This window comes from Centruroides vittatus, unplaced genomic scaffold (assembly GCF_030686945.1).
Source record: "Centruroides vittatus isolate TY-2023 unplaced genomic scaffold, ASM3068694v2 contig_2349, whole genome shotgun sequence".
In the NCBI taxonomy this organism is placed as follows: Eukaryota; Metazoa; Arthropoda; class Arachnida; order Scorpiones; family Buthidae; genus Centruroides; species Centruroides vittatus.
In genome coordinates, this window is record NW_027121469.1 from 385,372 (window position 1) to 399,888 (window position 14,517).

Consider the following 14,517-nt stretch of genomic DNA (forward strand, 5'->3'; position numbering starts at 1 on the left):
CAGTTATATACTGTCGAAAGTACTTGTGTAAACAAACCTTTCCCATAATGCCAATAGATAGTTGTGTTGTTAATTTTGTAATATAACTTGGCGTCTGATGTTTTTACATATAACTATTATTTCATATTGTATATAAGTATCAGGTTTAGGTGGTCTAAATGACAAATCTAGTCTTGGCATTTGAATGCAAATGCTGCAGTTTTGTTTTAATTCATCTGTATGGATATTTAATTTATTTTCTGGGACATTTCTTATTCAGTTTTATACTATGAAATGTTTTATAGACATACACTAAGAGAAAATAGACTAGGATAGACTATGATTGTTTGGTGTTTCCAGACCAACAATTTTGAGATGTCACTTTAAAATTGAGTGATCTTATCTTGAATACGATGTTTTCATTTCATTTCTTTTATACTATTCTTTTTTGATACGAATAGACTTTTTTTTTTTTTTTCAATTAATATTTTTTGAGCAGTACAGTAGACGTGTAATTGCAGTGATTCAATATTACATATGGATTTGTTTTGCATTAACTTGTTTATTATGTTTATAAGTTTAAAGATATGTTTTATTTGGATATACAGTGGAACCTTGTTTATCTGGATCACTGATTTATCCAGAATAAGAAAGATAGACATAATGGAAAACCTATATACACAAAAAAATAAAAGAACTAACTTGTAAGTATTACATTTTTGCCTGAGTATAATGTTGTAGCTGTAAGAATACTGTTTTCCCTTGACTCATTTCCAATTTTGAACACCTGTGACTTTATAACTGAGGATCTGGTAACAAAAATAAATACACACTTCCTTAAACCTATTACCGGCGCATACTGTGTATAAGATATACAGCAGGTGACAAATGTTTTCGAACTATCACACAGTTCTTCCTCAGGTCAAGTAGCTTAGAAATGTTTCCGAACGGAGCATATGGAATTCAACAGAATCAAAAGTCATTTCGACGAAGTCAGCCTCGCCTGACACGCACCAAGTCCTATTGTATTAAGCCAGTGCAAACTAAGAACTTTATAAAAGTTCTTAGTTTTCACTGGCTCTTACATTTTGATGCATTTATTTTATTTTATTTTTGTTATATGTATTTTATTTATTTAATTGTTAATTTATTTAATATTGCATTTTAAATTTTAAATATAAGAGTTCGGACATTCCTTCATTTATATGTTCTGTTTTTTGAAAAAGCTTTCATATTCAGTTACACCTAAAGATGACCTATTGAAAACATCTGTATTTTAATTTTAATAAACATTTCTCAGCAACAGAAGGTGTATCTGTTACTTCATTAAGTATATCACAATGCTGAGTTGGATTTTTGTTCGTCATTGGTTAATATCAATGCTAATATTGGATCTAGTACAGGTCATTTCTGAATTTTTGCATGCTTGAGGCATTGTTTCTTCAGAGTCAGGATTTTCTTCTTGTATAGGAGATATGATACAGTTTTCTGGAGTATTATTTAATTTGTTTTGTAGTAATTATATTTTTGTTCTTTGAGAAGCCAAAATCAACACTTGTCCTGATGCAACAACTTTATTTAATTTTTACAATGATATGCATTTCTGTAGCACTTCTCTTCAGTCATCAATTTCTACTAAATTTTATAGTTACCTATATCAATGCTATTATAAATAATTACCATTTATATTTAACATTTTAATCTTTTTTATCATTTTATTAACATTTTGATCTTAATAAAGTTGTACATAAACCATTATGACAATATTTATTACAGACAAAGGTTTAAATTCCAAGAACAAAGCTCTTATCTATTACAATTTAAATAAAATTAGAATCTGAAACTGTAAATTCTTAGATTATTAATAGTGTTTATAATTTTACATTTTACTGACCTTTTAAGACAGAAAGTTAGGTCTGAAGCAAGCATGAAGACCAGTCTAAATACAGAAATTTTCACTATGGATTCCATAGAAACTTCACATGGTTCAAAATTACAGGCTTTTTGGAATCAATAAGTAATGTTCCTGGAAACTCATTTGAATTTGGAGATATTTCAAGATTACAGCTGGAAAATTGTTATCTATAAGATAGTAATAAAGTCCATCTCAAATCTATTATACATCTGGACAAAATCATTTCAAACATTGAGAAATTGTTGATATCTGTTAAACAAGAAAATATAGAATTTTTTAGATGGAAAACCTTTTTCGAACTACAGAAAGAATGAAACTCTGGAAGAGCTAGAATGATTTGGAACAACATCATGGATAGTAGAAGATGGCTCTATCAGAACCAAATTACTTTGTTGAAAGCAAACAAGAGCAGAGCCCTCATTCTAATGAACAAAGCATCATACCTGTCCTGGCTAAATGAATATGTCACAGATACAGAATGTGAACCTATCAATGAAAACTATTTATAGCACCTCCAAAATAGTCTCCAGGTTTGCCAACACTAAATTAGCCAAAACATTATAATTACACAGAGCTTTGTGACATCCCCTGACACCCTGAAGCTCTTTGTGTTTGCCAAACACAAAAACCAGGTATACAACTTTGACCCATAGTTGATAAAGCGAGATCCCCTACTATATTACTAGAAAAACATATGCATAAGATTTTAGCTACACATCTAAAAGATTATTAATTCTCAATACAAAATCCACAAAAATTAATTATCAAATTAAATGAAATTACATGAAAAGATGACAAGTACATCATGGTGCTAGATTTTTCTTCACTATATCCATCGATATGTTTAGAATGCTTTTGTGCACTATGCAATTTTCTTTTCAAACACATTCAATTGCCACATCTACATTACAAACAAGTGTTAGAACTTGCCCACTTATTATGTTATGTCTTTTCTCAAATATAACAATAATAATTACATCCAAAAATGGGGTGTGCCAATGGGTAGCTCCTTTCAGGAGACTTATGTGAGTTATGACTGAGACACTAGAAAACAATGTTTCAGATGAGTTCTCACCAGAAATTATTTTTTACAATAGATATGTTGATCATATTTTGATAATATGGATATATTGATGATATCTTAATGAATCATCAATATATCCTTGGTATTGCTTGACAATATTTTGTACACATCTTCAGTTCTTTATTATGAATGTCGATGTTGATTAAAATTCCAAAATTCTGATTAATTTCCTTATAAGACTCAGCTCATTGTTCCAAATTCATAATGTTTTTCAAAATTTTCAGAAAAACATTATTTTTAACGTTTTTCTTGGGGCTTAATACTTTAATTTGATTGAGGTTCTCCTGGAATTCTTTTTTTAGTTCATTGTGTCTGTTTTGTATAATTGGTATCAGACAATAATTGTTTAGCTTCTGCTTTGATTGTGTCAAACTGATCGTTCAAACTCATTAGGAACTCACTAAGAGATGAATACAAATAAGAACATGTGTCTTGTGTGATTTTTGAATCTTGCAAGGACTTGGAAACTGCATTTATTCTTTCTAGTATTATGTTCCAAAAAACTGTTTGCAATGCAAACTCAACCTCTTCCATTTTTGACATTAAATTTTGTGTCTGCTCTTGAGGTTCCATTTTTGACATCAAATTTTGTGTCTGCTCTTGAGGCAAACTTTCATTCTCTACAATACTGCTTAAAGCATCCAATAAACTTTTATAATTACAATATATTACCTTGATTGAGTTTGCTGGAGCACTCCATCTAGTCTTTGATAATGATTTTACTGATTGGTTGGAATTTTTTTCAATTACACTTCATATTTTGGTGGATGATGAAAAAAAATTGAAAATTTGTTGACATATTCCAAAATAGTTGATTGATTCTATATGACATTCGGCACCAGAAGTACCAACCAGAATCAGTGAGTGTCTAGTGCATGGTATAAAACTCACCTTACTGTCTTTTTCCAAAAATTTTGTTTTCATACCTTTATATTTTCAGCCATATTTACTGCATTATCATATGACTGAGATCTACAATCAGCAAAATTCAAACCAGTTTTAGTTTCCAAAAAATTTACAGTTGTTTCTAATAAATTGGCTCCAGTGCAATCCTCGATTTCAATGAAGTTCAGAAATCTTTCCATTGGTTCAAAACTCAATTCATCTACATATCTCAAAGTAATGCATAGTTGATCCTTGTGAAAAACATCTGGGGTGGATTCGACTGAAATTCAAAATATTTAGATATTTTTACATCTGTAATAATTGATTCTAAAACTTTTTTCTCCATCAAAGCAATTAGTTCTTCACATACTGTTTCTGATAGATATGAAGTTCTTCCTGAACCAGCCTGACTATAATTTTTAATATGTTCAGATAAAAATGATCAAATTTTGCTATCAATTTTAAAAGTCCAATAAAGTTTTCATTGCTCTTCATTCCAACTGTTTCATTTGAGCCCCTAAATGCCAAGTTTCTCTCGACTAAAGTACAAATCACCACTACCACTCATTCCAGTATCTTTCACCAATAGTATTGTTCTTTCTGTATTTCATCTTCCAACTGATCAGATAATGTATTATTGCTTTTATGTACCAAATAAAACATCAAAACCCCTCTATGCTCTGACAAATTTTTGTAGCTTTTCAATAAAGAAGCAGCATTCTTCCAATCTTTAAGTCCCTTTGTGGCAAGGGAGAAATTTGAAATTTTTAATATTTTACATAAAAAACAAAAAACACTGCCTACAAATGGTGAATAAATCAACCATTCATCTTGCCATTGACTCTTTCACTAGTAAATAATGCTCTTGAACAATACCAATCATAATCCTTGTAAGACTGTTTAGAAGATTGAAAATTATTATCTAGCACTAAGAAACTGTTGGTCCTTGTTCAATCCAAAATGAAACATCTTCATTAGATAAATCACCTCACAGCCCAATATCATTACCTCTATTAAGTGGTAAGTCAATTTCTATTGTATCTTGAGCTACATGGACTAAATCATCTGAGGCATTTCCAAAAATTGATTTGAACTACTGCTGTGCTTGAAGACGGAATTACTGTGATTGGAGAACTTTCATGAATTCCTTTCTTGTTTGTAGCTGTGGTTGTTTCTTCTCTTTTATTTGAGTTTTAGTGAAAAATGCATCTAATTTTGGTATTTTCTTGATCTCCTCTTTTTCTGCCTTTTTCTTACATTTTAGTACTCTATTTTCATAAACTCTCTTCATTTCTGCTTTTAATAAATAATTTAAATTATAAAAGCAATTAAAAAATGAATTTAATATTTTCAAGCCTGAAATTCGTGATGAGTTGTGAACTCTTTTTGTAAACTCATCATGAATAATTCTTTTTGTAAACTCATCATGAATTTCAGGTTTGAAAATTTCAGGGGTAATTTATCTAACAAAGATGTTTCATTATGGATTGAACAAGGATCAATAATCTGTCACAGTGCCTTTGTTTTCAAATAATTTCTTTGTTAATAACTGAAAACCTCAGCAACCTTGTGAAAGCACCAAAATTTGGAGCTTTTCAAAAATTAATACTTTTATTTGGAGACCAAATTAAAGTATTAATTTTCCTCCAGAACGTAAACAAACAAGTTTGGAAAACATTCAAAAATTTCAAATTAGACGATTGAAATTGGACGTCTTAACATATTTTCAAATTTACTGTGTCTTTTTTTAGATCTCTATACTGTCCTAGTAACAGTGATCTTATAGACATAATTTTCTGTGATTTAAAACCAATGATTTTCAGTAATATTTCTCAAAAAATACATATTGGTAAATCGGATTTCCTGTCCTGGCGTCACACAAAGACATTCAATCGCACGTATTCAACAAAATGTGATTTACAATTTTTAAAATAAAAAATTTTTTTAAATGACTTATTTTTTCTTATTAAAAGTTTATAAAAGCTGAAAACAGATTGATATTTTTGGGGCCTCTAGAATTGCAGAGCCCTAGGACTTAGCCTAGTCTGCCTATAGGTAAATCCAGCACTTATCATAAGGTATGATATTTCTTCCATTACTGGCAAAGAAATCTGATAAACTGCTTAGATTTGGGTGATTCATTTTTGGTTTCTGGATTGAAACTAATGAGCAAATGTTCTGTAGTCTCAGTGCCTTTAGACTACTGACAGTATGCTACTGCCTAATGCACATTAGCAGTAGCATACTGTCAGTAGACTAATGGCACTGAGACTAAAAACTATATTGCATAGCCAAAATTACACATTATTTCTGAATTTAGTGAATTAAATATATGCTTTCATTTAATGAATATCAAAACTGCTTTGTATGGTAAAGAGATGATGGATTATAATTGTTAGTTTATCCAATAGGTTATGAAAACTCTGTTTACCCAATTATTGCAATTACACAAAGATTTATATACTGCTGAACTGAAAAGTTACTTAATAGTAGTTTAAATTTTATATGAATGTTACTTTAATTAATATAAAACAGATTTTTCTACTATAGAATTTAACACAAAGAAAAAGCAAATTTGTTTAAAACTTTTTTAAACAAATAGTCATAATATCAAAATTGTACATTCAATTTAGAAAGAACTGTATTAAGATTTTATTGTAAAAAAGCAATAATTTAAAATTAACATAGTCAATTTTTATACAGGAATTAACAGAGAATATTGTCATCAGAAAGGTAAAACCAGCAGTAGCTGGCCAGGGAATTGTAGAAAAGCAAAAGAAATTACGAAAGACATATAGTCCAGACTTTAAGTTGCAGGTATTGTATTTGTTTTTATATTCATAGATTCAAAATTTTCCATTGTACATGTTTAACTTGTGTGATAAAATTAAAGTTTTATTTGTTATAACAGTTTTCTTTGACATTTTCATAATGATTTTAAACTGATAGATAACATTTGAATAAGCATTCATAATTTATTTATAATCATTATTGTAGTTATTTGCATTATATGTAGCAACTTAATTATATGGATATTTAAATATAATTGTTAAAAATATTTTATGGCTTATCAGTAGAGAAATTACAATTTATATATTTTTAACTATGTAAATTATAAATAAAAAATAATTCCCTGATGAAAACTTTGGAAATGCATTGATAAATTGTATAGTAAATTCCTTTTGGAAACTTATATGATATATTATTAAAAATAATTATAGTTAAATAGAATTTTTATAGTGAAATAATGTACAAAAGCTGTTCACTTATTTAACCTGTATAAGCTACATGAAAATTTGATAAATTTTATATTCTAGAAATTATTTTAGTGAAACTTCTACAGTAAATTCTGAAATGTAAGTTATATTAATGTTATATAAATTTACTTTATAATTTACTTTTTTAATTTACAATAAAAGAAATAAATTATAAAGTTTAAAATTGAATAATAATAATTTTTAAACAGAGTTCATCAGGAAAATTTTAAAATATTTTAGGAAAAATTTTAATACATTTTAGGAAAAATATTGGAAAAAATGTTTACAGTCAATCTTTTCTATAAGTATTTCACTTACTTTAAAAAAATAGTTATAAGTTTTCTAGAAAATTAATATATTTTATAATTAATTAAATATAATATTTTTATATTTAATTAATCATTATTGAAATATTAAATCAAATTTTAATGATAAACTAAAATGCACAAAAAATAAGAGCAATTTTCAACTGTTTTATACTGTTGTAATTGAGTTTTGTTGTTATTTCAAATTTGAAGATTTATATATCTGTTGGTTAAAAGTATTTAACTACTTCATCATTTTATAGTTATTTTAAAATATAAATGCTAGTATTTAGATCTTTGTATAATTAACTGTGTGTTAACTGAATATAATATTAATTACATTTAATATAACTGAACATCTAAGTTTTTAAAATTGATAAGTTATCAAATTTTTTGTGTAATTTTATGAAAACAAAATTTAGTAAATTACTTTGAAAAAAATAAAATTATGATCTAACTTGATTGAACTATATATTGAGTTATCAATCAATATACACTGACAAAAAAACAAAAAAAAAAAAAATAGAAATATCAATATAATAGCATGTTGCTCCACTTTTTGCTTTTATAACTGCATTGACATTTGTGAACTCTTTCCCAACAAAGTGCTGCCACCATTGTAGAGGTATAGAACTCATATTGCCTTAATTGCGAGCTATAATTTCTCAACATTAACAGGTTTTTCTTCTTAATGGTCTTTCAATATCATCCCAAAAATGTTCAGTGGGGTTCAGATCTAGGTATGTGAAGTCTGTAGAATGTTCCTCCAGCCATATCTGAACCTTATGTGTCCTTAAGGACATGCATTATCCTATTGAAAGAAACCATTGCCATCTGAGTATAGGACCATCATAAAAGAGTGTGCATGACCTATAAGAATGTCCTGGTAGTTATTTCCACACAATGTGGAATTAAGACATAAAAGGAGGACCAGTATCCATCAAACTAAAGATACCCCACACCAGAACACCACTCCCACCAAGTTTCACAGTCCCAAACTGGCAAGACAGGTTCATTGCTTCACACGGTTTTCTCCAAATGTATACCTGCTCATCAGCATAAAACAGATGAAGTTTAGACTTGTCTGACCAGGCAACTCTATTTCAGTCTTCAGCTGAACAGTGGTGGTGTTTTCTAGCCTAGGATATGACATAGTGATGAGCTATTAGCAGGAACACAAGTAGGATGACAATAGCCAAATTCCAGCACAGTTATAGATCTTTGCACAGTACATTGATTGATGATTATAGAAGCACAAGCATTAAAATTGTGGCTGTGATCTGGAATAATATGGCCTGATGATGGTTGATTACAATCCATGACAGCTGACAAGACCCTCAAACATCAGCTTGAGGTTTTTATCCATAAGTATCATGTGAGCAATTCTTTTTCCGGATATCATGTAGTTATTGTTAACTCTTTATAGTTTCATGAGAACTCAAATGTAGTGGTACTTCGGAAATAGGCAGTCCATTTGTTTTGCATCTATTATATGTCCACTGTCAAAATTGCTTAAATAATTTTTTATTCATGTTGATGCATTGTCAATTTACTCTTACTTACATAGTCTGTTATCAAATTACCATAAATGGGTAACTTGGTTTTCAGTGATGGCAGGTAATGCTACTATGTGTAGAAAGTGTTTCTATTTTTGTGATATGTCAGTATATATTGAACTAAATCCGAATATAAATTATCACAAACATTTTTACAATTTCTTATGTATCCATTCAAAATTGCTTTATTAGAATATTACATATAATATTCCTAAATTTTTAGTTATTTCTAATAATTCTCAGAGATACAGTACCTGAATTTATGACTGGTAAAAATGTTCTATTATGTTTGTATGAAATGCCATATTTAAGTACCACTGTTGGCTATTTCACTAGTATATTATGTAGCTCAAAATTTATTTTCAGAAATGAAACATTAATTCACAATTCTGAACCTTTGAAAACTTAGTATTTGATTTATGATTAACAATTGTTTTTCAGGAATTTATTAGGAATTCAGTATAACTTTCATATGATAATTGGGCAGTAATTTGAAAAAATTGTAGACTTGTAAATTTCCAGTCATCTGTTTGTCTGTCCTTCCTTAATCTTGGGAATGGAGTTAGATAGATGAAAATCAAAACCAGATATGGAAAGCTCAGGTGCAGGAGGCCCTGATTAACTATACATGAACATCTGGTTTACATTGAAAGTCATGTTATTTCAATTCAAAAATTTTCCCCTGAAAGGAGCTAGATAGATGACTGGCATGACTCCATTGCTAACGGAAAAAGTATGATATACAGAGGCAAGACATTACAGTACTAATTTGAGGTGGAGAGCATATATTTTAAATTAAATAAATTAAAAATATGATTAAAAATTGCATTCTGGCATTGTGATGATGTCTAAAATTTTTGATTTGTGATGATGTCTTTTTAAAATTTCATTTGATACTTATTTAAGAATATTTTCAATTATATCTCAGCACAATATATATAGTCATTTGTTGCTGCAGAATCTTAAAAACCTTTAAATAAACATCATTTCAGAATTGAATGAAATATTTAGAAATAACTAAAAATATTTGAGAACTTTATAAATAGTATTCTAACAAAATAATTTTTCATACAATTTTGTTCTAATTAGGAATATACATTTTAAATTTGAAATAAAACAAAATGAAGATTATTGGAAATAAGATGATAAATTAATAGTTCTATACATAAAATTCTTTAAAAATATAGCTTTTTTTTTTTTTTACTTTTAAAGTTAATAGCATTTATTCTTATAAAGTATTATTCTATTTAAAAAAAAATAATACTCAAAGTAAGATGATTTGAAACAGAAAATAGTTTTGAACATAACATACCATTTTCTTGCTTTGAGTCTTTCATATGAAGACATAAATAGTGAAAGTTTAGCAGTATCATAAATTATAAAGAGAGATTAAAAACTTGCTTTTTATTATTTTTGATATTGTTTTGTAAAAGGGAAAAATGAAAGTTTAAAATGTGAAAGATTATGATTCTTTAACCTGTATTTATTAAAACTATTTGAAGTATATAGACAAAATATAAATTTAAAAAAAAAAAGATACTGGTTGAAGAGGTTTCTCTGTAAAAACAAAAAAAATAGTATAGAATAGGAAAGTGAGATACAGCTGAGATTCTGAAGGAAAGCAATTAGGGAGAGGATTTTGCCAGGGAGACTGGATAGGTAAGAATTATGATTATAATAATTACAATTAGGAACTGTGAATTATTTTTTATCAACTTAGTATTTCTTTCTTATTACTATTAACCATTTCTAAGATGCCATACATATGATTGTATTTGATATTTTTATTTTGATATTACTTCTCTAGATTTAAAAATTTTTTTTCTCTAAAATATGTTCTTGCTTTTTTATCTTAAATAGAAATATATGTGTATTGTTACTTTTGAATTTTCTTGAATAGATTACTGTTTAATTATTTAAGAATTGTATTTTGAATATAGGCTAATCATTATATGTTACTTAAAAATTGTTATATTAACTATACAATAATGATTATAGTTAATTTATTAGTTTTTAAGTGAAATACAGTATATATAATTTCAAGTGGAATTTAAAATGTTTTGTTTTTGAATTTTATAATTTTATCATTTTTATGTTGTTTGTGTCTAACCAATAGTGTTTTCACAGTCCAAAAGTATTTATTGTAGTAATTTCATTGTTTTTTATTTAAAAAAAATTTACTAAATCAAATTTTGAGAAATTAGTGCAATAAATTTTAAGGAGAATTTTTTTTTAACTTTGTGAAATGATTTGATGGAAGTGATTTGATCAAAAATAAATTACTATTTTAAAAATTTCATCATTTTTTCAACTATGAAATGTATATGAGATTTTTCAGAGGTTTAAAAAAAAAATTTAACTTCTGATACTTGTCATCTTGGATTACATAAGAAAGAAACAAAAAGAAGTTTAACCAGCTTGAGGCATTAACACAATTAAATTTAAACCATTAATATTGAGCAATATTTAATATAATAAATATTTGATAAGCTCAATTTATTATTCAATTTATTTAGTGATAGAATAAAATGACATGCAAGGATACCAGTTGTTACAGTTAAACAATTTTAAAAATATTTATTAATTATAATTATTAATGAAATAAAATATCCACAATAATTATTTAATTAAATGGCGAATTCATTAAGTTGAAGTGTATAGTACAGCAAACAACGTATAATACAGTATAGTGAGGCTTGTTTATAAACATTGCAAGCAAATACTGAATGCCAAACTGTGTGTCTCCATGTGTATGTGTATTATTTTTTGTTTTGACATTTCTTTACAAATGGTAACTTTGAAGCACCATTTCATTTAGGTATAATAATTATTCAAATACTGCACTTAACATCTAACATTGGTACAGTACATACAATTATGAAATTCAAATACTTTTCATTGTTTTCTCATCATGTCTCCTCTATAGATTTCCCAAATGGCATCCGTTGATTACCAAAAACACATAATATGTCTCTAAGTACCTTATCGATGATTTTGAAATCCTGACATTTAGAGATTCTGGACAAAATCTCAGACAGTTAAATAAATCTTGAATGTGTATACATACTGTAATGTACTGTACGTGCACAAGAAATGTCAGGTGTTAGTGAGTGGAAAGTGCCAATACTTAGTAGGGAGTAGGATTTAAAAACTTGGAGTTGTTTTGCATTAATTTTTACAAATAACTAAATTAATTAAAAGAAGAATTATGTGTGCAAATCAATATAATAATTCTTTCAATATAATTTGATTCTTAAAAAGCTTGTAAAACAACAACTTTCTTGAAATAATACATTGAATACATTATGTAGAAAATAAAACCACTTTTTTTATCTGTGGGATTTTTTTCTGATTTTGTGAGTTGGTAAACAATTCATAATTTGTGAGCTTTATCACATATACAAAACACATGCTCTTACAGGACTAATGTAGTGCCATTCTATTGAAAATTCAGATTATTGGGAGGTTTTGTATTTTTGCAAAATTCCAAAATTAGTGTGTGATCTGAACATAGTAGACATTTCTATACATTTTGCAGTTCTTCACACTGTTTTTGATTTATTTATGCATACACTCTTTAATCAGTCTGAATTTGATATTGAGCTTGACTACACTGTGTTAAAATTGATTGAAAATAACCTGCAAAACAAATATTGTTGGAATTGTTTATTTTGTGTAATAATTCATGTTTACAACATAGTTTTCCAAATAGATACTGTATACATATGATTTACAAAAATATTCACATGCTGAATAGTATGAAAAGCTCATTTTTAGGTATACTGTTTTCATACTGACTTACTGTAAAGAAAATACATTAGTCACATACTGAAATGAACCCAAAACTCATTCTAGCTGTTAAAAGCAATGCTCATTTAACACAATACAATGAAGAATATGAAACAATTGCACTAATAATAAAGACTTCCAGCAACCAATTTCACACTATGCTAATGTTTTTGACCTTAATTTGTAGGTCATTATGAAGCTAAACAGCTTTGAGTTTTAAGTTTTAGTAAATAGAATAAGAACATTAATGGTTGGCTGTTAAAGAACATAAATGTATGATTAAGAAAGGACAGCTGGTTATAGCCTTAGTGGCAATTGAGAAGTTAAATGACGAAGTTGAGGTAGATTGGAACAATGCCAGAATTATAAAACCTATACTTAGTAAGATTGATTTTGAATCATGTAGAAGGGGTAGAGAGAGGTAAATTCTGGTCTTTATAGTTTATGGATTACCAATCTATAAACTATAAAGACCAAATAAGAATATCTAGCACATGGAAAGTGTGGTATGAGATACCATAATAAGAAGGTAGATCTCCAGTAGGGTTTTTGTTATGTAATGTGTCATGTTTTGTTTTAATTCAATTTATGCACATTAAATGATGCATGTGTACAGAAACCATTACATAATTGAAAGTCATGAATGGATGAAGGTATTTTGTTACAGAATCAAAGTTTTGAATAAATTTACGTTCAAATTTTTTTATGTAATTATTTTAGTATAAATATATCCACAAAATAGTGTGTAGCAGAGATTATTACAGTGCTGTAAAATTTTTGAAATCTTTGATGGTAATATGCGAGTGATGGATACATTACACCTTCATTGATGCAAGACAATTGGATTTTGAAAGATTGTAACATAACACCTTCATTCACTCATTTTATAATTTAAAAAAGCATTAGAATGAATGAACTTAAATGACCAATCACTAAAACATTCCAAGATTTGAACTGAATACAAATTCTATTTGTTAAAACATTAATGATGCTGTTTAGCCTGGTTGTGACCAATAAATTAAGGTTGAAAATGTTAGCATAAAGTAAAATTGGTTGCTGGAGTCAACCAATTTAGGCAGTTTTCCTATGAACACAGTAATGGTTATGTATGACATTAAGCATATACTTTTGTGTTCTACTTATCACATCAAAGTGTATATTCTCATGTTTTTTATATAACTGTTATTTATAATTTTGTAAAGTATGCTAATTTTTGAAGCAATTTCCAACACATAAAGCAAACTTATGGGAGCATATTTCACAGTAATAAATTGTCTTTTTTCTACTGCCTTTCTTACTTTTGTCACAAACAGCACAATATCTGTGCCTCTTTTCTTCAAATTTTATGATGAGATGATGTTTTTCATTTAGCCTTTTCTTTTTATATGTAGTTGAAGATCTGTCACATTTTCTTCCATCCCTATTTCACATATTACCTATCAGCTGTTTGATAAAAATTTTTCTAAAATTTGTGTGGCAACAAACTTCTCTCTCATTTTTCTTATCAAGGAAATATAATATGTATCTGTTTACTACAGACACTTCAATTAGCCAAAAAAGTAGCCTTTTCCATTACTTGAGAGACTTCCTTGCAGATGCATAGCTAGAAATTATCTGAATGAGATTAAAAAAAACTAAGTACTGTTCACAAAAATCGCACAACTGTGGTTTTTGTGAACAGAATTGTTTCAGTTAAATTGTACATTAAAAGGAATTTTTTCATCAAATTGGATTTTGAAGAAAAAAA

The 14,517-nt window shown here is 27.7% G+C and overlaps 1 protein-coding gene across 1 annotated transcript in view; it reads left to right on the top strand.

Annotated features, from left to right (window-relative positions):
* LOC136971179 (uncharacterized) overlaps positions 1–14,517 on the top strand; it is a 56,778-nt gene that overhangs the window by 20,807 nt on the left and 21,454 nt on the right. The window contains exon 3 of the mRNA XM_067265655.1: positions 6,567–6,680. Coding sequence (XP_067121756.1) covers positions 6,567–6,680 — 114 coding nt within the window. The remainder of the gene's footprint in view (positions 1–6,566; positions 6,681–14,517) is intronic.